This window comes from Microtus ochrogaster, linkage group LG7_11 (assembly GCF_000317375.1).
Source record: "Microtus ochrogaster isolate Prairie Vole_2 linkage group LG7_11, MicOch1.0, whole genome shotgun sequence".
NCBI classification, from domain to species: Eukaryota; Metazoa; Chordata; class Mammalia; order Rodentia; family Cricetidae; genus Microtus; species Microtus ochrogaster.
Genome location: NC_022032.1, coordinates 4,604,691 through 4,631,861, shown reverse-complemented (window position 1 = coordinate 4,631,861; position 27,171 = coordinate 4,604,691). Strand labels below are relative to the sequence as shown.

Sequence of the window (27,171 nt, the reverse complement as noted above, 5' to 3'; positions counted from 1 at the left end):
GGAAGGTGCAGCCGGAATAAGGTCCCCCTCCCACTTTCCTGTAGCCGGGAGTTCTTAGGAGCTGGTATCCCGGCGCTATCGCGTCGCTGGACAAATGCTGAGATGCCGAGCGGAAGTCGCTGTCCGGATTGCGGGTCCTCTGAGCTCGTGGAAGACTCGCATTATTCTCAGAGCCAGCTGGTGTGCTCCGACTGCGGCTGTGTGGTCACCGAAGGGGTCCTTACTACCACCTTCAACGACGAGGGCAACCTCAGAGGTACCCTGGGGGTAGCCTGGTGTGCTGGAATGCTTAATCCCAGACTCCTAGCGCCCCCCCCCCGCCCCCGATCGTGCTCACACAAATGTGGGAGAAGCTCACTTAAAAAAAAAGTAGCTGGAGGCGGGTGCTCTAACATCTAGTTTCCCCAGTACCTCCTATGATGCCAGTGGGTATACCGATGGTGAATGAATGAAACGGATAAGGTTTCACTCCTTTTTTCGGACCTGGTCAGTGTTGGAGGCTTGTTGACAAATTATTCGGGAATACAACATGAACCATTTGGGAATAGGATGCAAACCATTACCCCACAGTAATTTTTAGCACTAACTGGCAAAATGTTCCTCCTATCCTTCCACGCCATTGTTTAGTTCAGCGAGATCGTTGAGTCTCGACCACTTTGGGAGATTGAGCCACCTTTTCCCAGGTGTAGCCCAAGACCGTCCTGCATATCAGCTATTTACATTATAAATCGTAATTCTAACAAAACTACAGCCATGAAGTAGCAACGAAGTTCATGATTGAGGTCACCACAACATGAGGAGCTGTATTAAAGGGTCACAGCATTAGAAAGTTGAGAACCGCTGTGCTACGTCAAAATTGAATGCACCAGAGAAAAGGCTGGGAAATTGGGATCACCAGCATTGCTTTATATAGTTCTATACTGGCTGTCTTTGGTGCTACTGGAAGACATAAAAAGCCAGGTGAGCCTTTACTGTTACATGGATGGGGTATCTTCTCTGAGATGGGAAGTAGGTACACGATAGCTTGAAATCTCCCTGGTTTTACGTGGTCAGAGGACAAGGAGATGATGAGTGGATAGAGGTCACCTGTGCTATTTGTTTATTATTAATAATTTGTATATTATTTACAGAAGTGACATATTCCCGAAGCACCGGGGAAAACGAGCAAGTTAGCCGCAGCCAGCAGCGAGGTAAGAATCACCCTTTTCCTCCTTAAATTTCAGCTTTGCTTTTATTTACATGACTCTTTAATGTTTGAATGTTTGTATGGGTGTTCTAATTGCATGTATGTATGTATGTATACCGTGCGCATACCTGGTGCCCATGGAGTCAGAAGAGGGTGTTGGATCACATGGACCTGGAGTTATATGTGGTTGTGAGTTGCCATGAGGGTGCTGGGAACTGAACGCCAGGTTTTCTGCAAGAGCGGCAAGTGCTCTCAACTGCTGAGCCATCTCTCCAGCCCAGAGAACCAACTTTTTATTATTCAGTGGCTTGAAAGAAAATTGTCTTGCCGTCCTAGTCCATCTGCGTGTGTTCTTGTTGTTGATAGGCTAGAAGAGAACCGTTATTGATGGGCTGTATGCCTACAGTCCCAGCACTCAGGAGGAGAGGCAAGAGGATAGACTTTGAGGTCAACCCAGCTAACATAGTGAGTATGTCTTAAAAACCAGAAGGAATAGAGGTAGATGAAGGTTTGGGTCTGCACTAGCCTTAAAGTAGCCTCAAGAAGCCTTGGTAAAAGCTTGGCTTTGGAGCTGGGGGTGCGGAGTAAGTTGGTGATAGAGTATGCACCTATCATGTGTAAGGCTTGCAGTTCAATCCCCAGAACCAAAAAAATTAGGAACTTTGCCCTGTCCATAAGTCAGAATAGCTCATAAAAGGGTGGTGGATTGAGTGTGACCTTCCCACAAGTGATCTGTACCTTTGGAAGGAGCACAGTTCTAAAGGTTAAGACTACAGCTCAGTGATAAGGAGCTTGCCCAGCATGCTCGAGGATCAGTCTAGCTCCAGTGCACACGGCCACATCAAGTGTCCTGTTAGTACAGAAGGGCATTTTTTTTTTTGTTTTTTGTTTTTGTTTTTTGAGACAGTGTTTCTCTGTAGCTTTGGGGTCTGTCCTAGAACTCACTCTGTAGACCAGGCTGGTCTCGAACTCACAGAGATTCTCCTGTCTCTGCCTCCCAAGTACTGGGATTAAAGGCGTGCACCACCACCACCGCCCGGCTAGAAGGGCGTATTATTTGTGCATCTGCTATATATGGCAAGTTTAACGGAACTAAATTAAGTCCTAGCTAAACTTCCTTTGACCTCTCTGCTTACTATGTGTTTTCCTAGATCTCCGTCGAGTGAGAGACCTGTGTCGGATCTTGAAGTTGCCCCCTACGTTTGAGGAGACCGCCATCTCCTACTACCAAAAGGCCTATCAGCTGTCTGGCATCCGTGCTGCGAGGCTCCAGAAGAAGGAAGTGTTAGTTGGATGCTGTGTTCTCATCACCTGCCGGCAACATAACTGGCCCCTGACCATGGGCACCATCTGCACCCTGCTGTATGCAGATCTGGATATGTTTTCCGGCACCTACATGCAGCTGGTGAAGCTTCTGGGGCTGGACGTGCCGGCTCTGTGCCTGGAAGACCTGGTGAAGTCTTACTGTGGCAGGTACTTGTCCAGGAGGCAGCAGGGGGTAGGCAGCTGTCCTGGCAGATATATGCTTTCGCCAGAGTCTGTCTTTCCTTCCCAACCCATGCTCACCACTGAGGTCAATACCGTTTGCACATTTCCAGGACGCTGTAATCTTCCCATCCCCTTTCCGTCACAGGACTGTGATAATGTTTAAAAAAAAAAATCCTCAGCCGGCCTTGGCATAGGGCTGCTGAGTTGCCCCCCTCCTGCTTTATGAATGGCAGTCACTGGAATTACATGGCAGGGGCCCTGCTCCAGCAGGATCGCCTCTATATGGAGTCCAGAGATACTAGTTAGTGGTCGAACAAGGTTTGAAGCTAAGGTTTTAGTGAGATTTTTAGTTGTTTTAGACAGTCTCATACAGCTTAGGCTGGGTTTGTACTTCTGATCACCTTCCCTCCATCTTCCTACTGCTGAGATTACAGGTGTGCACCACTAGCCTTGGTTTGCCCCCCCCTTTTTTTTAGTTTTTTTTTTTTTTTTTTTGACAAGTATACTTTAAAACAAAACAAACCACAAAAATGGCTGTTGAAGTTCGGTAGCACACACTCTTGACCCCAGCACTTGGGAGACTGAAGCAAGAGTATCGCGTTCTAGAGCAGCCTGGACTGGGTGTGAAACCATATGTTAAAAGAAGCAAACGAGGCTAGGCAGTGGTGGTGCATACCTTCACTCCCAGCACTCAGGAGGCCGAGGCAGGTGGATCTCTTGTGAGTTTGAGGCCGCCTGGTCCACAAAGCGAGTTCCGGGACAGCCAGGAAGGGATGTTACCAAATGGTTGAAACATGGTCATATCCTAAGTAGACACATATAACGGTGCCCTTCCTGTAGAGCGAATAGGGACACTGGAATTGTGCCAGTAGGAAGGTGCTCAGCTGTTATACCATTCACCTGGCACGTCCCTGCCCCATTGCTCAGTGCCTTGCTCCCGTGACCTCGAGTGTCTCTAGGACAGACTAGCTTCCCCATCCATCTTGGGTAGACGACCCTGCTTACCCCTGAAGAACACCCTATCAGTCACTTGACCTTCATTTTGGTTGTTTCAGCTTCAAACTGTTCCAGGCTTCCCCATCCCTGCCAGCCAAATATGTGGAGGACAAAGACAAGATGCTGTCTCGAACCTTGCTGCTGGTGGAGCTGGCAAATGAGACATGGCTCGTGACTGGGCGCCATCCCTTGCCTGTCATCACTGCAGCCACCTTCCTGGCGTGGCAGTCTCTGCGGCCTTCAGACCGACTGACATGTTCTCTTGCCCAGTTCTGTAAACTGGCAAATGTGGACCTGCCCTACCCGGCCGCCTCCCGTCTGCAGGAGCTGCTGGCTGTGCTGTTGCAGATGGCCGGCCGGCTAGCTTGGCTACAGGTCCTAAAGCTTGACAAGCGGACTGTGGTGAAGCACATTGGTGACCTCCTCCAGCACCGCCACATGCTGATACGCATGGCTTTCCGAGATGGAACAGCAGAAGCAGAGACCGAGGAGCAGCATCCGGGGGAACAAGAACAGCTGGAAGCTGAAGATAGTACCTTTGATTTGCCCAAGAGGAAACGCCCAGCCAGTCCTGCACCTCTCCTCCCACCCTGTATGTTAAAGCCTCCCAAACGGACCCATCCCACCCCTGTTGTTTCCGTAGTGACTGGAGATGAGAACATTTCTGATAGTGAAATCGAGCAGTATTTGCGCACCCCTCAGGAAGTTAGAGACTTTCAGAGAGCCCAGGCTGCTGGCCAGGCAGCCATGAGTGCCCCTAACCCTCCGTGATGCAGGTTCTTCCAGGTGTAGTCAGTAATTCTGACTGCAATTTGCTGATAGGCCTGCCATGTTGCAAGAAGTAAAGTATATGACCCTTGGATATTCCTTTTTTATTTAGGAAACCAAGAGTAGCAGTTAATTGGACCCAGTACCCTAGAGATACTGGGAGGTGCCTGGGATGTCTGTGGGTGGGAAAATCCTGTCCCTTGGTGCAGGGGAGCACCTTGGCTGTCCACAGTCTGAGTTGGATGCCTAAGACTGCTGAAGATCTGCCCGGCTCTCTCCTGCCGTGGTGTGAAGTCAGCACATTGCTGTTGTGAAAGAGGTGGCATCGACCATTACACGAGCAGCAATGATTCCTGGCCCATGTTTGCTCTGGGCTCCAGTGGTCTTAGGCTTCCACCTGCCTCCTCTACCTCATTAACAAAAGGACCATAGGTGGACTACGGCTGTCGCTCAGAGGGCTTTGCAAGATTTTAATATATTAAAACAAAGAGGCATCTGCTAGAATACATTCTATTGTATAAAACCAGAGCTTTTAAAACATGTTTTCTTTGGCACTTGGTTCCCTCCCTCCCCTTTTCCCGGCATATTGCAAAAAGCTCTCCAGTGCTAAGGCGTTGGCAGGGTATGTAAACAGCAGCCAGCATACGTGGGAGAGTAATACAAAGCTTCTCTAATGTTGTCTGTGCAGCAAGCATAAATAATGGGGCCCATCTCAAGGAGCATGGATTCTCCCCCACTGTGTTCTCTCACCTACCAGACCCGGGTTCCCTCCTGCTTCCCAAGGCCCAAGAATTCTTCTACTTCCACGTGGTTCTGTAGTAAAAGGCATTTTAGGTTGGGGAAGATGGTGGCTGGAGGTTTTAGCAAGTAGTGAAAGCACAGAGCCTCGAGCAACCTGCACCTAGGTGCTCCCTCAGAGCCTGGTGGGGTTTCGGTGAGACGGTTTGGCATTTCAGGTTCCTAACTGGAGTTAGAAATTGGATTACCATGGCTTTGCCACAGAAAGCCTCATGGAGGCATTTTCCCCAGTCCCTTGGAGTTGGACAGCTGAGGGCAGGCAGTGGGTATGGTCACTGAGCAGCTGAGGGGAGCCTCTCTCCAGACCATCGGACAGGTGCTCAGATCCAAACCTCAGCTCCTCCCCTTGAGTCCCTAGGCACTTAGCATTGCTTTCTCAGGTCTTGTTCTGAACTCTGCTGGAAGGATTGTGTACCACTCCCTAGGGATCAAGGCTCCCGGCACCTCTCCCACCTGCCCACCTCCTGCGGGACTCAGCTGGTCTTAGAGTTACCTATGCTCCACCCCTCCCCCCTTGCATAGTTTATCTGAAAAGGCAGCACCTGTTACTCGCCCTGGCCTGGGACATGGCTCACCTGCTAGGATGGTTTCCCAAGCCAGAACTGGGGAAGAGGCCTGGGATCTTGGCAGTCACGCAGTGCCTCCTTAAGCTGGTGAGGAAAAGGCAGTTACCAGGTTTCCTGAGCCTACCAGGGCTGAGCTTTGCCATTCTGTTTATGGGTCACCTCACAGACTGATGGAACTTTTATCCCTACCTGGAAGGGCACACCAAGGCCTTGACCATCAAAACTGGTCTAAGCTGATGTCTGGGATTGTCTGTCGCTACTGATGAGGGATAGTGCAGACAAGTGGCAAGCATCTGCTTTCTCCCTTTCCCAGCCTGGATAACTAAAGATGGTGAGCCCAAGGGCAGCCATCAGCATGGCCACCTCAAACCTACACATAGGTAGACAGCTTGGACCGCCCAGGAGGATCGAGGAGTAAGTAACAAGCCGGTGTGACCGGCCCACTCTAAATCTAGCCCGCCTCTGCCCTAGACGGTGGTCTCGCTTTTCCAGAGGCCGGTCTTCATGCAGCCTCCTGCTATGGCCTCTGCGCCGGTCACACTGGTATCCTCATACTTGCCCCCCTTGGGGGCACCGTTAAGACTGGTAGTGTTGAGCGGGTATGAGCGGCGCTTACTCTCCCTCTCCAGTGCGCTGCCGCTGCCCTTGAGATTGTCACGGCTGGCGCAGCGGCGCTGTCCGGGTCGCCCCGTCTCAGGGATCGGCGCTGCGCTGGTGTCGGAGCCCTCCGACGGCGTAAGCATGGGCTCGCCCTCGAGTGGAAGGCCGTCGCCGGGGCTATTGCGGCTGCTGCCCGGGTAGCTGTCGGAAGGGCTATTGTGCAAGCTGCCGCTCTCACTGGACAGCAGCTCTGGAACTCCTGTGGACGCGCGCAGCGCCTTAAGCCGGCTCTTGCCGCCAGTTTCTCCAGCTCGGTGACCCTTAGCCCGACTCTTGTGTACTCGGCGCCCGTGATGTAGGTTGTTATGGTGCCGGGGAGCTAGGCTGCCACGGGAGCCGGTGGGCTCTGGCTCTCCATCCCCGCGGGCAGCCACACCAGCCTCGCACACCTGACTCTGGGCCACCTGCAGATTGGTGAGTTTGCACAGGGGCGCCGGCGCGCGGCCACTGCTGCCACTTGGGGAGGAGGACTTGAGGGAGGCCGGTCCCTCCCCCAACACCGGGGATCCATCCTCCGCAGCAGTTGGTAGGGCCCGGGGTGGGGTGTGGGAAGCCGAGGGTGAAGCAGGAGCGCAGCAGGCCCGCCAGGAAGCCCGAACATCCCTACGGCGGGCACAGTGGTGCGTGAAGACAAAGAGGCCCAGAGCTGAAGCTGCCACACCATAGAGGCAGCTACACACCACTCCGGGCAGCCAGCGCTGAGATACCGCCAAAGCGCCACAGGCCCACATAGCCAGATACAGGAAATGTGTGGTCATCAGCGCCCCCAGCTGGACTCCCGGAGAATACACGCCATCACCATCCTCTGGGGGCGCAGGTGTTCCTACCCCTGCGCCAACCGTAGCCAAAAGGGAACCAGAGTCACTTAGGAGGACGCCACTGCTCCTGAGCCTGGTGGAACCCCTCAGGTCTTCCCCTGGCTCCAGAGACAGCCTACTGTTACCCTGCTTTGGATTCTGGGCCACATGACCCCGTAAGTGCAGGCCCGCACACAAGAAGTAGATCCAGGTGATGGGCAGAATCAACGCCACCGGGATGTAGAAAGCGCCAAGGCTTGGACGCCACACCAGCCAGCAACTAGGGGGAGACAGAGGTAGTGGATGAAGAGTTTGGAGAGCCCAGGAGCTGGGGCACAGGCTGGGTGGTAGATGAGGTAGGATGTGGGAAGTAGAGAGGTGAGGCGGGCCCTGGTTTAGTCAGCATGCAGGGGCTCTCTGGCTGGGTGGAACAGCAGGCATGGGGCTGGTGTGAAGGTTGGGGCAGGCAGACGGTGGTGATGAGGCAGGAGGGAGTGGTGCTCACTAGGGACTGTGGTCCCGGTAGTTGTGGATGTTGACCGCAGCGGTGATGCCGCAGATTATGAGGGGGATCCCGCCAGCAATCAAATAGAACCTGGGGGTGGGGGAGAGATCGTGCACTGGAGGTAAGGGAACCAGGTGCTTGGAACCCTCAAACTGACATCTCTGTCTTTTTCTCTGTCTCCTTAAAATCTGTGTGATTTGGGGGAAGCGGGGTCAGGCTGGAATGTAAGGCCTCCTAAGGAAGGGCAGCTTCTTCAGAACTTGGCCAAGAACTGTTCTAGGGGACAAGGACCAAAATTGTTCTCTCCAACCCAAAGCAGTCTGAGTGAGGGACGTCAGGAAGGTTTTTAGGATCCCTACCCAATCCCTTTGGTGTCACCTCTTTTCCCATCCTTGTCATGCCTAAGAAGCTAGTCTCTTGTCCTGGGGATCTTGTTACTCATCCCCACCCCCACCCCCAGCTTTGCCTGCCTTGGGTCTTGAGGCCCCTTCCCATAGCTGAGAACTGGAAGCACTTACCGGAGCATGGGGTGAGGACCAGGCGGGGCTGCATCTCCTTCTTCTGGAGGGGGGGCCCTCCAAGTGAGCTCCTTGTGGAGGACTCGAGCCTTTACCCCCATCCAGAGCAGCGTGGACAGCGAAGAGTAGTGCAGAGTGATGCCCACCTACAAGGTCAAGGCACTGAGGCTTGGGACCTGAGCTGCTGACTGGGCAGCACCCTGGAAGTCAATGGCCATGTATGTCCCACTACTCCCATGCCTCCGGAATCCCACCCAGCTACTCATCATACTGGTCCTTGCTGCTTCCAGCCAGGGATCTCACACCCCAGGGATTCTCCGGGACCCAGGCAGGGCAGTCTGGCTGCTATGTGGCCTCTCCTCCACTGTGGTCCCCCATCTCCAGTGATCTTGGAGCTAGTCTGACCATGCCTGTCACTCCACACGCCACCCACCCCTTCCAGACCCTCCAAGGCTAGTACAGAGAACAGAGGAACTGAGGGCTATTTCCATAAACCGTGTTTTCCTTGCTAGGCCCCCCTTTCCCCTGAAGTCGCTCATTTTAGAGTCCCCACCCCCTTCTTACCGCTTGGCAAACCATTTGGTAGTTGGTGAGAGTGATGCCCCCCACGAAGACAGCGGAGGTCATGGCCATGTGGAAACACAGGTTCAACAGCATGTGCCAACCCTTCCGGGACACATGGATGGAGCTGCCCCGGAAAGAGTCTTTTATTAATGAGCCATCCAAACCCCTACAGAAAGGGTTCTCAACCTATTGGTAGAGACCCCTTTGGGGGTTGAACGACCCCTTTCACACGGGTCACATATCAGATATCCTGCATATCAGATATTTACATTACAATTCATAACAGTTGCAAAATTACAGTTAGGAAGTAGCAATAAAATAATTTTATAGTTAGGGGTCACCACAGTGTGAGAAACTGTATTAGAAGGTAACAGCATTAGGAAGGTTGAGAACCACTGCCCTACAGGGTCTCAAGACCACTAGGATAGCCAAAAAGAGAAGGACAAATTATCTATGTGTAGATGTATAAATGTGCTCCAGGCCATGGGAAAGAAGGCCTTAATCTTCCCACCCCCCCCTCCCCCCCCACCCCCACCCCCAGAAATGTGTTCTTTAACCCCGGAGCCTGGCCAGGTCACAGGGTCCTGCCTGGAGAAGAAACATCCGCCAGCCTGTGTGAGCCCCGCCCCACCCACTCCCTCCTCCCAGCAGCAGGCTCACCTATGGTTAAGGATGTAGGTGATAATGGTGGAGAAAAGGCAGAGCAGCAGCAGAGCCGTGCAGGGATACACGACAGGGTGCAACACAGCTCCAGAACCTCCCACCTCCCGTGGGAATGCACTCAGCTCCTGGGAAAGAGGGGGTGGGAGGACTGAGCACACCCTGTCTGCCCCCTAAGCCACTTTCCCTTGCCTTGACCCCTGCCAGCCTCGGACCTACATACACCTGGATGCTTTGGTCCATTCGGTAGGCAGGTCTGAGGACAGCCACTCAAGAAGGTGACCTCAGGAAACACTGACGGCCTCGCCCGCCTCACCCCTTCTGGTGTTCTGCCTTTCTGGGGACTCTTTTCAGATGCCCAGCTGAAAGCTCATAGGTCTGGAGAGATGCCCATGGTTAAGAACACTGGCTGCTCATCCAGAGATCCTGTGTTCAATCCCCCGCATCCTCATGGCAGCTCACAGCCACCTCTAACTCTAGTTCCGGGGGATGTGACAGCCTCACACAGATATACATACAGGCAAAGCACCAATGCACATAAAATAAAAAGAAATGACTTTTTAGGAATTCAGATGAGCTAAGAGGAAAAGGCTGCCGTGGTAGGCTGTGTGTCTGTGGGTACCAGCAGAATCTGGGTGAAGGAATGGGATGTGGGGATGGATGACTACACATGTTCCCAGGTTGTTTTTCTTGGGGTGGGGTAGTATGCAAGGGTATTCTCTGTGTAGCCCTGGCTGTCCTGGGACTTGGAGACCACGCTGGCCTCAAACTCACAGAGATCCACCTGTCTCTGGCTCCCAAGTGCTGATATTAAAGGCATGCAGCACCCTCACCTGGCACCAGGTTGTTTATTAACAGATGAATTCAGGTCAAAATAGGCAGGCAAACACGGGCATTGCCTATTGCCTGAGTAGTAGGGGCAGGAAGATAAGCAATTCAAGGTCATTCTCAGCTATATAGTGGGCTGGGCTACAAGAAATCCTATCTCAAAAACCAAACCAACCAACAAATAAAAGACACCAAAAAAACGCAGGATCTGAAGGACAAGCTAGATGGTTCCAGCTCCCTCTTGAAAGCTGGAGAGGCGTGGAAGAGGCTAGAGGGTCATTTCCCATGAACTTTGACATCAACAGAGCACAAGGCTGCTGTCCTTTCTGTATTTTCTTGTGGCTCCAAGAGATCAAAGTACCACAGTCTATCTCCCACACATGTTCCTTCACCTCCCTGCATTTCTGCACGCACATGCACGCGCACATACACACACACCATTATACACACCATGAGCACAGCCACGTTGCCCAAGTGCTGACAGGACAGGGAGCTGACATTGGGCTGGCTGAAGCGGAGCTTGCAGCCTTCGGAACTCCAGCCCCCGTGCCCCTCCTGGTTCCACCATGCTGCCATGGGATCCGCTCCTTCAGCCCAGTGCCGCAGTGAGACAGCCACTGGCTCAGTCAAGTTTCCCACGCCGCAGCCGCCTGCAGGGACAGGGAAGTCCGCATAGACACTGAGACCATGAGGAAGGCTGCCGAGAGAAAGTGGCAAAAGCAGAGCAATTTTTGCAGGGGTCAGAGCATGCAGGGATCCTGCCGACCTGGGGACAGAGCTAGATGCGGTGCGGGTGCCGGTCTGCCCAGGGAGACTCTCCAGAGAGTGGGGAAGAGACAGGTGAGACCAAGGGAGGCCTCCCTACCCCAGGTTCCCATGGGCTGCAGAGGGACAGACAAGGAATCCCTGGAAGGAACAGTTGACATCTGGGAAAAGGGATGGATGGGGACAGGACAGAAACCCAAGAAAGGGGCTAAACACAGCTGTGTGGTAGAAAGCACCTGTGACATGGATCATAGAGCCCCCACCCCACCTCCGCATCTCTCCATTAAGACAGTTATTAACCCGTGTGGTTGACAACATCCTCTGATGGCATAGCATTTGGGTCTCAGAAAAAAAACTTGAGTTTTCAAGGACAGCATTCCTGGCCCCTAACTAGGGATTCAGATGAACATTGTAACGCCATAGTCCAGGCACCTTGCACTGCCGTTCACTTCTACTGACTCGTTCAGTGCCTGTCGGCTGAAGTGTGCACTCCTGAGGGCAATGACCCAATTGTCTGTGCTCAAGCGTATCTCAGTCCAGCAGAAACCGGCACATGCTAGGTACTTAACATGTTCGCACCCGGCCTGGAAAGAGCCCGTTTTAGGAACAGGACGGGATCCCAGGGTAGTGATGGCCACACAGTCATGGCACACAGGACCCTGCATGGCATGTAAAAGAAGGTAGGTATTATAAACCAATGGTGCTCGAAGGAGCTCTGATGTGCACGGTGGTGTTTTCAGAAGGTAAACCTGATATTCTGTGTCTGGAATACAGTGTGGGTCCCATTGTTGGCGGATATTGCCTGGTGAGCAAGGCCAGAGTGTGGAAGGTAGATGGAAAGAGGGACTCAGACGGAAAGACACATAGTGGGGGAAGAACTGTTCCTGATAGGACAGGGTTACAACAAGCCACTCAGTTCCCAGGGGACCAGACCACAAAAAAGAAAAAATGTGTATCCTTCCCTCCTGCTCTAGTCTCTACCCTCTGTGCTGTGTCTGGAAGTTCTGACCACCCGCCACCTCTGACCCCAGTGCCATTGCTGTCCGCCTTGTAGGACACTCCTCACCAGGGCTTCTGCTCTAGCAGTCAGAGGAGCCTCTGGCTGGGGCAGCCCCAGGGCGTTAGTCAAGGATTCCACTACTTGGGAGGCAGAAGCCGCTGTGGTTAGCCCACGGCCTTCGTGTTTTCCTCCATATAACACCGAAGTTAATGTTGAGCTTCCAGGGTGTGCTCATGTAGTATTGCTTACCTGCCTGGGGCCCCTGGGTAGCAGGGCAAGCAGTCGGGGGTTTGGTGTGGAGGGAAGGAATTGAGGCGTTGTGCTTGCAGCTTTCTGATATGCCATATGCTTAGGATATAAGATTGCCCTATGTCTGGGATATAAAACCAGGTCCCCCTAATCCTGATCTCCACCAAACCCTTCCTCTACAGGCCATCCCCACTGCCACCCTCCTGGAGAAACTCTAAGGTTTCTGCTACCCTCTGCCAACTGTACCAGGGCAGTAGGGTGCCATGAACGAGAAAGGGAAGAGACAGACGCGCAGGAGGTTAGTCCCTTACTGGTTCCTGCAGATATGACTGGGGTGGCCACACCACGCCTCTTGCCAGGCCCAGCTGCTCCAGGACGGGAAGCGTTGCCGTGGCTGCGGAAAAGACGGCCATTTCTGAAGACCAGCAGTTGCAGGGTGCAATCTGGAGGGACTGGGGGAGCCAGGGCAGCCGGAAGGGTTGAGAACAGGCTGGGGGGCAGCTGGATGGAGGCCAGGGCCACGCTATTCTGAGGGGACATAGGAGGTCCTCAGAGATACTCAGCATCCCTGGGCTTTGATGTCTCCCAGTCCCTTCCTACCTCCTGCCTTGCCCCTCCTCTCACACCCACCTCCACCAGGAGACACCTGCGTCTCAGCACCGCCCTCCTCAGCTTCTGGTCCCCACCCCCACCCCCTTCCCTTCCCCTGGTGCCCACCTTGATGTGGAAAGAGGACAGAGAAATGTTGGGCCTCCCAGTGGTGCAGCGGAAGCGGAGCTGCTGATCAGCAAGGGGCTCAGGCTCCATGGGGACATTCTGGCCAAGGCCACCTGGCTGCGCAGCCAACACTCCTCCCTCCCTTCTCTGGAAGGCTGTGCAGGTCAGCCCCACATAGCTGTGAGGCTTGATGAGGTAGGCCTCCAATGCCACATTCCTTGAATTCTGGGGACAGAGAACTCATCACCCGCTGTCTGAGATCTAGGGGTCCTCTGCTCTTCAGATCTGCTTCAGCCACACCCCTTACCCTTTATGGCTGTCTTTTCAAAGCATGGGAAGTCTTACATAAGCCATGGGGTCACCCCCCCCATACACATACACCTCCTAGACACAGGTCTTCTCCCTCCCTTGGAGGAAGTTCCTCTCATCACTTCCGATTTTCCACCCACTGACTCTGCCGCCCCAGCTCAGCTGTCAAGCAGGATCCATGTCTACCCCTCGCCATATGTCCCCGAGTATCTAGCACTGTATCTTATACATAGACGCTCTGCTATAGTGTGCCTTCTACCAGTTTAGAAATGACTGCCTCCCAGCACTCGGGAGGCAGAGGCAGGCAGATCTCTGTGAGTTCGAAGCCAGCCTGGTCTACAGAGCGAGTTCCAGGACAGGCTCCAAAGTTACAGAGAAACTCTGTCTTAAAAAAAACCAAAACCAAAAAGAAAAAAGAAGAAAAAAATGAAAAGAAATGTCACTGTCCCCTTGGAGAACTTTCCAGCACTCCTTATTCCACTGAAAGTGCTGTCACCCTGAGACAAAGCCTCCATTTCCCCTACACCCATTCCCAGCATGCTCCATTTAACCCCCAGCTCAGTTCCCAACAAGGCTCACACCACAGCTGCCTTTGCAGCTCTCTGACAGCTCACAGCTGAGCTCAGCTTGCCGCCATGTTACCAGAGCTTAATATGTGTCCTGGAGAGAGGCAAGCACTTCTGGTCTAAGAACCACCAAAACAGGCCCCACCACTCTGAGGTCCTCTCCCCATAGTCCTAGCCCCTGAAGAGTCCCTCCCACGCCAAGCTACAGTACCACAGAGATGTGCTGGGCGTGGGGGCTGAGGGCAGCTCCTCCGATGCGCTCCAGGGCACCCACAATGCCGCTGCAGGCTTTGTCCTCTCGCTGGGCTAGCCACAAAAGGTGCTCGTCCACCAGCATCAGGTTGCTGGCCATGTCCACCATGACCTCCACCAGCTGAGGGAGGAAGGGAGGGAGGGAGGGCAGTCACTGTCAGCAGGAGTGGTGTTTGGGACCCAGGACTGATGCGTGTGTGAGACCTGAGATGACGGGATGATGGCTTCCAGGGGGCCCAGAGGATAGGTTGAATCTCACCTCTTTGATCTGGTCAACATAACCCAGAAATTTCTGGATCATCTGAGCCACGTAGACTACGTCCATCATGTCTGAAAAGCTGGCAGCCTCAGCGGTGTACACTCGTAGCTGGTGGGCCAGGGTCAAGGCATTGGAGGCATTGATGGGCATCTGGGGGTATTGGGGGAAAAGGAGATCAGGCTAGTAGCTGCTTTCTGTCCCAGGACCTAGGGCCATGGGGCAGGAGAGGAGCCAAGACCATGCACTGGGACCATCATATCATGTGATAATGACATGAGTCCCTGTCATCACAACTCCCAGGGGTGATGATGTAAATCACTGTGATGGTGGATAGAGCAGGTAGAGTAGGGTACAGGCCTGGCCCCTGGAAAAGGCAAGCTGGAGGACAGCACCCGGGGAAAGGGTGGCAGCCCATGGCCCTTGCTGTACCCATTTGTTTTTATTTATTTATTTGTTTGTTTGTTTGTTTATTGAGACAGGGTCTCACTAAGGAACTCTGGGTGTCCTAGAACTCACTACGTAGACCAGACTGGCCTAGAACTCACAGAGATCCACCTGCCTCTGCTTCCTGAGTGCCGGGATCAAAGGCGTGCACCGCCATGCCAGGCAGCTGTACCCACTTTTAATACACAGCTGAGAACAGAGGTACAGCCTCCCCCATGAGGTATTAGACTCCATCCCAGCCAATTCCGGGAATCCAAGTTGCGGAGGGGACATGCGCCCCGGCCTCACCAGCACAAAGGTATAGAGCACCCGAGTGATGTCATTGGTGTAGAGACAGTGGGAGTAGTCCCCTGGCTCCCAGCGGCCAGCTCGGTCACACCGGCGCGAGGCTCGGGTACCTGGTGCTCCCCCACTCAAGGGCACAGAGGTGAAGGGGTACTGTAAGCAGGACTGGTAAGCCGTGATGCCAGCCAAGGTTCGCGGCCACCTAGAGGAGGTAGATGTGGGAAGCGGCTGTGACTAAGACTCCTTGAGACAAACGCCCTCCCCTCCCAACCCCAACTTAGGACACCAGGCGCCCGGGACTTGGTCAAGAGTGCAGTAGAGACTGTCCTGGCAGTCATCAAGGGGTTTCCCAAGTTCCGCTTCCTCTGTTTGTTTTGACAATGCTATTGCAGACAATGTATGGGGGTGCAGTGCAGGGATCTGGGTTCACAGACAAGCTCTGTCATTTATCGGACGAGTTGCTGATCTTTTCTGGGCTTCAGTAGTCTCGGCTCTATCGTGTGGAGGATACTACCCACCCTGCATACAGAGAGGGTCTCTAGAACATGAAAATGTGACAGTGTAGAAAGCTTCTGCATACTAAAGTGGCAATAGTTATCTTCTTGAGATGTGACAGCAAGACTGTGGGCTAATGACCAAAGGGAGTCCATGGGACTGGAGGAAGAACGCACAGGAGACCCTAGAGGGTGGAGATGCCGGGGAGGAGTGGGGGGTTGCCATTTATAAAGCGAAGCGGCCCACCTGAAGTCCCCGCGGTTGTTGGTCACGCGCTCAGCAGGGCAGTAGGAGGCGGAGGTCTCCAGGACTACTATCTCCACCTTCTTGCTGGTGTTGCCTTGGACCGTGGACACGGAACACTCCCACTCACCTGAGGCCCACACGCCGATGTGAGACAGGGTCAGCTCACTGCAGGGGAGGGGTGGGGGAACTGGCTTGGTGCGCTGGTGAGCTTTCTCATCACCTTGACACAAGCTAGGGTCAACTGAGAAGATGGGACCTCAACTGAGAAAAGGCCTCGATCACACAGGCCTCAAGGTGAGCCTGTGGGAGCATTTTCTTGGTTTGTGTTTGGTGTGAGGGAGCCCGGCCCACCGTGGGTGGTGCCACTCCTGGCCAGGTAGTCCAGGGTTGTTTAAGAAAGCAGGCTGAGCACGAGGAGTCAGTAAATCGTGTTCCTCTCTGCTTCAGTTCCTGCCTCCAAGTTCCTACCCTGCTTGAGTTCCTGCCCTGGTTTCCCTCCCTTTCCTCCCCAAGTTGCTTTTGGACGTGGTGTTTACCACTGTAATAGGAAGCAAACAAAGATACTTGGTAAGCACTCTCAGGCCCAGCCCAGCCTTCCCGTCAATGCCCCCGCTTCCCCAGAAGCCCATCAGCCTATACCCTGTTCTGGGACACCAGTTCTGGTTCTTCCGTTAATGGAATAAGAAGTACATGTGTATACATACCCTTCCATGCAGGCACTAATGTGTCAGATGCCACTTAGCCTCGTTTTAACAAGCGTTTACTATCTTTCTCGGGGGAGGGCTTTAATTCTAACCTCTATTCAGACCATTTATAATTGTATCTTAGCTCTCTATAACCTCAATCTCCCCGCCCCCATCTCTCAGAAGCATGTTTGGAGGGGAATGAGAACCGCGGCTCTCCCTCTCCATGCCCTAGGCTGAAAAGGGACAGCAGAGCCTGTACCTGGTAATGAAGGTGCAGTCATGGATGAGGTTTTCCGCAAGGACGATGCCTGCCTGCTCATCACCCTCCATAGGGGCCCCGTTGTGGTACCAGTGGATGCGGGTGTCATTGCCCAGGTAGCTGGCAGAGCACTGGAAGGGCAGACGGTCACCCTGGAACACCACTTGGCGTAAGGATGGGATGAGGTAGTGCGTATGAAGTTCCAGAGCCCCTTCTGTGGACAAGACGGAAGTGATAAGGCCTGGGCGCATGCGCAGTTAAGCCTATGCGTGGGGGGGGAGCAGCGTCTCCAGTAGTGCGAGCCGACCCCTTAGCTTGTACTTAAAGGGCAGCGCATGGTGAGAGTGGAATCCCACAGGGTGGGTCCTGACCCTCTGCCTCTAGTGATCTGGTTGGGAATGAAAGGGATCAGAAAGAATCCTCCCAGATAAGAACACAGAGGAATACAGGGGGAGACCAGGTGAAAATATAAACAAGCCAGCAGTCCTAAAAGAGGTTTAGGCGTGCTGATGGAGGGCTACCCCGTGGACCAGAGGGAAGGAGGCAAGCCTGGGAAAACACGACCATCATATAACACACAGGGCCCAGAGAGATTTGACCTAGCAAGCTGCGGTGAGGAGCTGGCTCCCTGGGACCCGGGACAGGTTTCTCACCACAGCGGAGCTGGGGCTCGTGGAGGCTGTTCAGGGCCTGGGCGTGCAGGGCACTGGGGTAGGCACAAAGTGTACGCTCCGACAGCTGCAGGGAGTGATTCCGGGCCCAGGGCAGCAGCCAGCGCAGGTGACAATCACAGGTCAGAAACTCAGTGCCAAAGTCCCTGCAGGGTGGGTCCAAGGAACAGTGTGGGCTCATGGGGGTGGGGGTGAAAGTCGGCAGGAAAGGGGTGGAGAAGACCATCTGGGGTACATGTGCACCCTGCTACTCAGGATATGATTTGGGGTCGTTTTCTGGCAGTCTGCACACTCAACAGGCACGATGCAGGCTAGAAATGACCACATATTTGTCGCGGGTCAGTGTGCTGAGTGGAGATTTGGAGTTTGGGTAGAGACAGTGAGGGGTGGCAAGTAGATAAGATAGCTGCTCATAGGATCTGGGGGGAGGCTTAAGGTCTGGGCTTTGGAGTTCCCTGGGTTCAGGTGCCTCTCTCCTGGGCAGAGGAAGGAACCAGGGGACTGTTCCTGTACAGAGAGAGATACTCACACAACCTTAAGGGCTGGCAGCTCATCAAAGACCCCAGGCTGCAGACTGGAGAAGATATTCCCAGATATGTTTCTGCAGAGGGCAGGGAAGAGTGAGGTGAGATCTTAGGGTCTCCCTGGGCTAGGAAAGTAGAGGGCTGGAAGGAGAAAATGCAAGCACTGGAAGGGTCTGGCCCAGTCTTCTTCCCTCCCAAGCCCTCCCTCCCCCTCCCCACTTCTCTTCCTCCCTCTCTCAAAGACCTATCTATCACTCACAGTCTCAGAAGTCTGGGGAGGCCTTGGAATGTCTCAGAGGTGAGACAGCCAATCCGGTTGTTGGAGAGATCTCTAGAGAAAGAGAGAGAGAGAGAGAGAGAGAGAGAGAGAGAGAGAGAGAGAGAGGGAGAGAGAGCATCAGCAAGTCCACTAAACAACAGGATGGAGATTCACTTCTGCGGGAGACATTCAGCCGGAGATTATGTGGGCAGTAGGCTTGGGCCTAAAGCCACAGCAAGCTGGAAACACCCAGCCAATGTACTGGATAGAGGTTTGGTGTCTGAGAAGGGACAGGGAAGGGTGGGTCCTAGGGGTAGTGGCTCATCTGGGATATTTGTGTGTGGGGGTGAATAAAGAGAGGGCTGGGAGTGGGGTGGGCAGGACAAGCCACTCACAAGCGTTTCAGCTCTCCCAGACCTAGGAAGGCTCCAGGCTGCACAGTGCTGATGATATTGTTCCTCAGGTCCCTGCAGGAAGCATTGGAGAGGCCTTCACACTTCTGTCCCAGGGCTACCCTGCTCCTCGGGTGGGACATCCTGTCACCACAGGGGCTGGCTTTTTGTGGCGCTTGACTTCCTTCTAAGTTGGCTTTCCTACATATACCCACCCGACAGGTCTCTGTAGCTTGTCTGGCCACCAGTAAGGAGAACGGGTCAGAGAAATGTCTGCAAGCTGAAGTCCCGCGAAAAAGAACAAATCTGGGTTGAAAATTCTGCAGACCAACTCATGATTCACTTGCCTACCGGTGATGAAGAGTTGTGTTCCGAAAGGGAAGCCACAATTATCTTGAGCTATCTTTAGTTCCCTTCCTAGCCACTTAGCCCCTACCTTTGTATCCAGCCTGGTGTCCTCTTGACTATCAGCTAAGACCTTTGTGACTTAGCAGATAACCAGCTTCCCCAGCCCCAAAGCTAAGAATGTCATCAGATAGCAAGGGAGACCCAGAACAGCCGATTACTCCACTCTCCTGCAATGCCTACCCACTCTTGTCTCTAATTTGGTAGACGCATTGATCGATTGATGGGTTTCTTTGTTCTGGGACTATAAAGTTGATGCTGCCTCCTCCGTGGTGGAGGGTGTAATTTGGAGCAGGCTGAATCCATCCCCAGGCATGGTCACTCACCTGAGGCTCAGAACGCACTACCTCTTACTCTCTTTGGGACAAGAGCTATATCTTATGACAGCTTATCTACAGGAAACAAGAGATGTGATAGGAAGGACTTTAGTTGGTAAAACAGGGGCAAGGAGTGGAGAAAGCTTCCCGCTAGGAGTGAGAAGCCTAGATTTCCCGCGTTTCTATTCCCACGTTCCTTCACTGGAGCCACTCTAGGACCTTACAGGGCTGTTCGGGAAGTCTTTGAAAACTGCAGAACCGAACCATCAGAGGGAATTTTACAGTAACTGTATTCCTACAGATCTCTCTCTATGGAACCTGTGAGGCAGGGAGGTTGGCAGGTCAGAATGCACTGGGCCCTTGCACAGGTCCAAGCTAAGATTGCTAATCATGGGTACAGATGAAGCCCAGGGCCAATAAAACCAGTGCAACCTGCAACCGGCCCATCATCTTCTGCATTATCCTCTATGCTCTGCACAGCCAGGGAAGGCTACAGATCTTGACCCATTTACCTGAGGCTCCATCAAACCCAATCTTTTGTAAACCGACACAGATCAGAACTAGGCTATGTAGAACTCGATGTAGAACGCCGAGTCATCTTGTCTGCTCCTACCTAAAAGAGCTCAGGGGAGGAAGCATGGAGTGAAGGCGGGCCACTCCCAGGGGAAGAAGTCAACTTTAACAAAGGTATACGGGGTCAAACTGGGTCCAACGTGCTACCATCCCAGCCAGTTTCAAAGAGAGGCGAGGCCTTGGAGATGGCTCTGAATTATGGACAGAAGAGGGTTAACTGTGCTGGGTAAGAGGAAATAGGTGTCCAGGACAGGGAGGTGCTGTCCTATCCCACCAGGGGGCCTGTTTGTGCAGTCCCTGTTGGGGAAAGAAACAGAGACGAGAGGCAGTGATGTAATTTTTATTTATCCAGGCTATATCTCAGCTCCAGACTCAGATGATGGTGAGTCCCCTTAAGGAAGAAGGGAAACCCAGCATCAGGGCTCACCTTCCCAGAGAAAGCTAGCATTCCAGGAAGGTGTCCCAGTGCTGGGTCCATGCAGAGAACGTGGAAGGGCCTGGCCTAGCCCTAGATTCCCTGCATGCCACGTCAAGGGGACAGAGTTAGGTCCCCCTGTCCAGGACTGCCCTTCCTGTGTATTCCCCCCTTTTGGGCATCAGGCTCCACCCTCTCAACCCACCCTCCTCTGTTGATCCAGCCTGTGCCCCCTGGCCTCTGCCGGGGTCTGGCCATTCTCAGGGCTCTGCCTCCCACCCCCACGCGCAGGGGCGGGCAGAGGGAAACACATTCCTCATTGTGTCATTTCCCTTCATGGGCTGCCAAGGGGCCGAGGCGGCAGCCCCCCGCCCCTTCCCTCTTTGCTCACTTGTGTTTATTCTCATTTCCTCCCCGCCCCCCACTTCATGAACCCCACCCGCCTGCCCCACTGATGCTCTGCAGATGGGAGCAAGGCAGCCCTGGGGCCCCAGCCCCTCTCTCTGCCCGTTTCCTGCGGCTGAGCCACTCCAGGCCTTCCCTACAGGGCAATCTCCACACGGACAGGCATTCCTCCCTCAAACGTGGCCCAGGGGTGACCAAGATGGTCTCTTGGAGTGAGTTTTCTAGGGGGTGGGCCAGCCCTAGGATACCAGGTCTTGGGGGCACAGACCAAGGGCTGTTTCCAGGACTGGATCCTGAACAGTCCACGTCTCCTGGTCCCTGAATAAGGGAAGTGGTTCAGGGCTGCACGTCCCCAGGGACAGGAGGAAATGCCACCCTAGGACCAGCAGATTTTAGAAATCCGAGGCTTTTGTCAACTGACTGTTTCGAACCCTTCCTGTTTAGCACATTCCTGGGAAAAGCTGATGGAGGCTGAACTCCCGCCCCAGAAGAATGTTCTACACCTAACATTGGACACATGGTGGGCTGTGGAATCCAGGCTAAGAACCCTGGCTTCAAAGAGCTGGGGTTGGGGCTTTAGTGGGAGAGCACTTGCCTCATGTGTGCAAGGTCTGGGCGTTCCAGTCCACAATGCGGGGGAGGGGGACGCGACACAGACGGACCACTGAAGATACCGTGGTACACGCCTTTAATCCTGGCACTCAGGACATAGACAAGTGAGCTTAAGGCTAGCCTGATCTACATAGTGAGACCCTATTGAGAAAGAAAAGGGAAGGAAAGAAAAGGACCCTTGCTCCAGATTAATCTAAACTGGTTCTCCATTAATTAGGTCACAAATGAAAGTAACCTGTCTAAGGTCACAAAGCTGTTTCTAGAATATGGATTCTCTCACTCCCTTCTGTGTACGGAACCTGGGAAAGAGGCACTGTGTTGATGGGGTATCCACATCCCATTGCCTTTGGCCCAACCGCGCTCACGGTCTAGGTATTCCCTTCTCTGACTGTGGAGGAAAGGATTCCTGAGGGCAGAAGTAGGGGGAGACTTCCTAGGACAGTCACGCCCTGTGCCGATCTTAGGAAACAGAGTCTCCAGAACCTGGATGCAGGAATTCAGCAGGAAGAGAAGATCAAGGTTGGCTGTGGCAGTGATGACCTGAGGAGGCTGGAGCCAGCCTAGGCTATAGATCCAGAACCTGTCTCGAAGAGACAAGCACGCCTTTAATCCCAGCATTCGGGAAGCAGAGGCAGGAGGATCACTGTGAGTTCAAGGCCAACCTGAGCTACAAGAGCTAGTCCCAGGTCAGGCTCCAAAAACTACAGAGAAACCCTGTCTCATAAAAAAACAAAACAAAACACAACAAAAAAGAAACAAGCAGAAGCAAAAGCAAGACAAAACAAAATGTCCACTAGGTGAAGGTTCCCAAAAGAATTCAATCATAGTAGCCTAAAAGAGAAAAGTATCTAAATATCCATCGAAGTACACATAAAAAAAAGATTTGAAATATAGTATTTTTGGTCAATGAGCTAGCTATTATTCGCCCACAAAGAGGGATAAAGTGCTGATACATGTTAAAGCATGGGTGAACCTAGAAAATGTTTCACTGGCTAAAAGAATCTAGTTATAAAAGATTACATGTTCTATAATTCTATTTATATAAGATGCTCATAACAGGCAAATCCATAAGGTGAGGAAGCAGATTAGTGGTTGCTAAGGCCTGGCAGAGGACTGGGGAGTGACAGCTAATGATTCAGGGTTTCTTTTGTGGATGATGAAAATGTTCTAAAATTAGATTAGCGTGACAATCACACAATTTTCTGAACTATATCAAAGCCCATTGGCTTGTGCACCTTAAATGGGTGACATAAATTACATCGTGTTCGAGCTGTTGAGAGTGTGAGCTGACGTGAACGTGTGGGTGTGCGCTCACACACATCCAGGCAGAGCAGGGTTGCACGGAATTGGCTCCTCCTCACCCCCACAAGACCTCCCTGCTTGTAGGTCTGAAAACCAAATTATAGGCTTGCTGGCCACACAGCGACTTGTCCTCAGCCCTGCAAAGTTTCCAGAGCTCAGCTAGAAAGTGAAGCCTGGCTGCAAAACTGGCCAGAACACCACTGCAGGTATAGAGGCTGCTGCGGGAAGAACAGAAGGGGTCCTGTGGCCAAAGAAATCCATTATGGTCCCAGATTCTCACCTTCCCACCTCCCAGGACTTCTGGCCCACACCACTCTACAGATATTTATTGAGCACATACACTGTGCCAGGCACTTATGCTGACCAGGGCAGACAAGAGGACTGTTCCCAAACTTGTGAGCCACGCCCCCCCCCGGGGGCTTAAACTCTACTGGAGTCCAGGACAGCTTCTAAGTGTCATTCCTCCCCAGCCTTAGTGGGAAAGGAGAGACAGAGGCCCAGGCCTCACCCTTGGCCCCGCCCACAGATTAATAGAAACCACCTGGCCAGTGAGCAGCCCATTCCCATGAGCATCTGCTTCTAATGAGTGCCCCAGCACCCGCTGCATACCAGCCCCCAGGGCTCATTAATCTCATTAGGCAATGACAAATCATCCCAGGCTGAGTGAGCTCCCCTCCTTGGGCCCTTCACTCCAGCTACAGGCGAGCTACGGAGGGCCCATACCCATGCGGCACCTCACGCCCCCATGCGTCTTAAGTTCCTCTCCCTTGACCTCTTCTGGGGGATGTCTGGACGGTGGTCTTGTGGGTGGGCGTGGAGGCATCTCATAGGTCCCTGAAGAATTTCCTACCGACCTGTTCCTCATTGCATGTGACTGGTGGGGAATCAGGACAAGCATACAAGGCACCGAGCGAGGAACGAGCCCTCCATGTGGGGGCGGGAGTGGCTCTGTGGTACAGTGCTTGTCTAGCGTGCTATCATGCACTGAGCCCCAAGTCCCATCACCAGCAAGCACCACAAACAACGACAGAAGGGAGCCCTGGTGATCCACAGCTGATTGGATCCATAATGTCAACCCTCCAGAGGGCAAAGCAAGGCACAGGTGGAGTTCTGGGCTCTCAAAGAAAGAAACCAGGGCCTGCAAAGTGTCTCTGCAGGAGAGGGTACTTGTCATTGAGCTTACCAAATTGCATTTTATCCTCAAAATCTATGTGGTGGGAAAAAAAAAGGCAGAGTCCAGTAAGATGTCCTCTGACCTTCATACCTTAGCATAAATGTAAAAGATTAAGACAAAAGACATTACATTCCAAGTACATAACTGCCTGAGTAAGACTGAGGTAGTGGCACTTCATCTGTATTTTAATAAACAAAGCTTGCCTGAAGATTAGAGAGTAAAAGAGTCTCACTGGTCAGCCTTACAGACCAGGCAGTGGTAACACACATTTTTAATCCCAGTAGCCACACTAGTTTGCCATAGAAACCAGGCGGTGCATGCCTTTAATCCCAGTGGTGCAGACCTTTAATCCCAGCCCTAGAGAGGATTGAAAGACAGGAGGAGACAGCTCACACACACAGTCTCATTCTGAGATTCCCGAAGGCAGGATTGCCATTCCAGACTGTGGTCAAGGTAAGAGCCAGTGGCTGGCTATTTCGCTTTTCTGAGCTTCAGGTTGAACCCCAGTTTCTCTGAGTTTTTATTAATTGTGCTTCAGACTGAGAAGGCTGGACAGGTACACACAACAGGAGGCCAGGCTAACACTTTCATAGACGTCTTCAGAAGGGGGACGTCTCTACGGAGAAAGCCTATGCTCTGAAATGCTCTATGGAGGAACTCATCCATCCCATAATGACTCCTCAGAGAAGAATTCCTAACCCCATTCTCCACATGCAAGGCATACGGAAGCATCCAGAAACAAATGAAAGGAGTGGGACTTGATCCTAGGCCTCTTTATACCAGAGTAAGGCCATGTTTCGTTTCTGTTTGTTTTGAGGGGGTCTGGTGTACAGCTCTGTAGCCCTGGCTAGCCAGGTCCACACGGTAAATTCTAAAGTAGCCTTCAACTTGCAACGGTACTCCTGCCTCTGCCTCCCCAGTGCTGGGATTACAAGTGTTCCGCCATGTCTAGCTACCACACCTGGCCTGGCTCCTGCTTTTGTCGGTTTCTCCACCCACCTACCCTGCCCCAAATGTCTTTCCTTTGGGTCCCAAACAGGCGTGGCCAGGCTGAAGGGCCTCAGGCATGACTGGGCCCTTCTGTACACCTGTGGCAGACAGGGTTTCTGATGCATCACACCCAGTTGGTGGAGATGGGTCCCCCTAGATCCACCGCTAAGCTCCTCTTCAACACAACCACCTCTCCATCCATTCTGTTTCCCTTCCCCTGCCCTTCCACCTCACATTAACACAGACAGCTCTGTCCACCTGTTTGTGCCCTTCCCTCCTTCACTCAGTCAGGGCCCTGAATTCCAAAGCATATGATATGCCCACTCGTGACCAGCAAAGTCACTGACACATTGAGACACACACACACACACAGACACACACACACATGCACACACACACACACACACATGCACACAGACACACACACGCACACACACATACACACACACACGTGCTATCCTTTCATCCATCAGCGAAGACCTGAAGAGCTGGGGCAGGGGGCGGGGGGGAGGGCATACTCCACGGCCTTACCACTGCAGTTACCAGATCAGATCCCAACCCTCCCAGACGACCTACTGTCTACAGACTGTGGGATATGGAACTGACAGGGCCTCGGCTGCCCATGCCTAGACATCCGAGTCCCACTGGACAGAGAGATCAGTGTTTCCTGGGCACCGACTACACACCAGGCTACAGTGTCACAGCCACGATGAATAGGCCCACAGTCTAGGGGTCATCGGGTATGCTGGCTCCCAACCTCAGATGAGCATGAGAACTGCCTTCCTTCTGGATAAAATTCCCAGGCCCTCGCTGACCCAATGACTTACCATCTCCAGGAATGGGACACCGGACTTATGTTACTTCTGGGCCCTCTCTCTACCCCAGCACAATGGTTAGTCATACGTTCATCCATCTGGGCGTCAGGGCATATACTTGTAGGCCTAGCTACTTATGGGGAGAATGATTTGGACTCAGCATTTCAAGGCCACCCTGGGCTACACACTGAGACTCCCAATCAAATCAACCCACAAGCCACTCACGTTAGCTTCTGCAGAGGTATTCTGCAGGTGTGAGAATAGACCTTAAGGAGCTAGCTTCAACAATGCAGTTGGATATCCTGTAATCAGAGGAAGGCTCAGGAGGGGGGAAAAACTGTGGAGAGGAAATTCTGTCCCAAGATAGCAGCATCTTTTCCTGTCTGACTTCCCAGGCTGCCCTAGGTTCGGGCTTGATAGTCTCCACAATCATGTAGACCTGATTTCTGAGAATACACACTCATCAGCAAACAGTGATCAGCAAGCTAGGAAGACTGAGGTCCCCAGACCTGCCAGGTGCCCTCCCTACCCGGCTGTGCACAGCACAGTCCTTTGCCCCAAAGGCCCTTCCTCCTCTTCACTGAAGTTCTGATCTCCCCAGGCAACACTGCAGACACCACCCAGATCCCAGGAGTACAGGATGTTAAATCCATGACTAGCCTCATCTCTGTCCCCTCCCTAGTTTTACAATGGGCACCCCACACTTAGCAGCAATTACTGGTCACTTCAATCTACACACACACACACACACTATTACACCCCCCTGTTCTCTACCTACTCTCTAGTCATTTGCCTTGTCTCCCTTGAAGTGATGGAACCCAACATCACAATTTTCTAGAACAGTAGTTCTTAACCTTCCTGTTGGCATTTTTTTTTAAACTTCCTTTTTTGAGACAGAGTTGAGTATATCCTACATTGGCCTTGAACTCAGTATGTATCCCCAGAGAGCTGGAACTTCTGATCCTCCTGCCTCTACCTTCTCAGTGCTGGGTATTTTGGGTGTACATTACTATGACAGTTATATGGAGCACTGGAGAGTCCATGGATTTGTGCACGCTGCAAGCAATCTACCAACTGAGCTTCAAGCTGCTCATCCCGGCCTGGAACTTCTGGTCTCAGTGAATTTCTTTGCATATCTGTCTCCCAACACAACACATGCATTTGCTATTTCCTGGGTCCTGTCAGTAGAGAGAAGGTAAACGGCATGAAGACAGGCACTAGGCCTGCTGGCTATAATCCTATTGCCAGGATCAGGGTACGACATATGGAGGGGCCCCACGAATAGCTGTCACACGAACAGAGTGATTCATACCGGCAAAGGTCCCAGCTCAGACTTGGAATTTTATTTAACTTTTTATTTTTATTAGTTTTGAGGTAGGGTTTCACTGTTTGCCCTGCTGGCCCAGGATTCACTATGTAGATCAGGCTGGCCTCAAACTCACAGGGTGCCC

The 27,171-nt window shown here is 52.8% G+C and overlaps 2 protein-coding genes across 3 annotated transcripts in view; one reads left to right on the top strand and one right to left on the bottom strand.

Annotated features, from left to right (window-relative positions):
- On the top strand, window positions 1-4,529 carry Brf2 (BRF2, RNA polymerase III transcription initiation factor subunit). The gene is made up of 4 exons (XM_005362479.2): window positions 1-256; window positions 1,131-1,190; window positions 2,338-2,659; window positions 3,730-4,529. Exons 1-4 carry the CDS (start codon window positions 103-105, stop codon window positions 4,439-4,441), a joined length of 1,248 nt encoding a protein of 415 aa, XP_005362536.1. The 5' UTR covers window positions 1-102; the 3' UTR covers window positions 4,442-4,529.
- Window positions 4,530-5,186: 657 nt separating this feature from the next.
- The window catches only part of Adgra2 (adhesion G protein-coupled receptor A2), a 49,606-nt gene continuing 27,621 nt past the window's right edge, over window positions 5,187-27,171 (bottom strand). For both annotated transcript variants that reach the window (XM_026786913.1, XM_005362478.2), the window contains exons 3-19: window positions 18,716-18,787; window positions 18,321-18,392; window positions 18,067-18,138; window positions 17,520-17,683; window positions 16,867-17,080; window positions 15,922-16,086; window positions 15,184-15,382; window positions 14,452-14,601; window positions 14,152-14,313; window positions 13,066-13,290; window positions 12,660-12,876; window positions 10,785-10,984; window positions 9,507-9,634; window positions 8,847-8,970; window positions 8,283-8,428; window positions 7,765-7,854; window positions 5,187-7,539 (exon numbers count right to left, since the gene is read on the bottom strand). In XM_026786913.1, coding sequence (XP_026642714.1) covers window positions 6,270-7,539; window positions 7,765-7,854; window positions 8,283-8,428; window positions 8,847-8,970; window positions 9,507-9,634; window positions 10,785-10,984; window positions 12,660-12,876; window positions 13,066-13,290; window positions 14,152-14,313; window positions 14,452-14,601; window positions 15,184-15,382; window positions 15,922-16,086; window positions 16,867-17,080; window positions 17,520-17,683; window positions 18,067-18,138; window positions 18,321-18,392; window positions 18,716-18,787 — 3,670 coding nt within the window. In that variant the 3' untranslated portion in view covers window positions 5,187-6,269. The remainder of the gene's footprint in view (window positions 7,540-7,764; window positions 7,855-8,282; window positions 8,429-8,846; window positions 8,971-9,506; window positions 9,635-10,784; window positions 10,985-12,659; window positions 12,877-13,065; window positions 13,291-14,151; window positions 14,314-14,451; window positions 14,602-15,183; window positions 15,383-15,921; window positions 16,087-16,866; window positions 17,081-17,519; window positions 17,684-18,066; window positions 18,139-18,320; window positions 18,393-18,715; window positions 18,788-27,171) is intronic.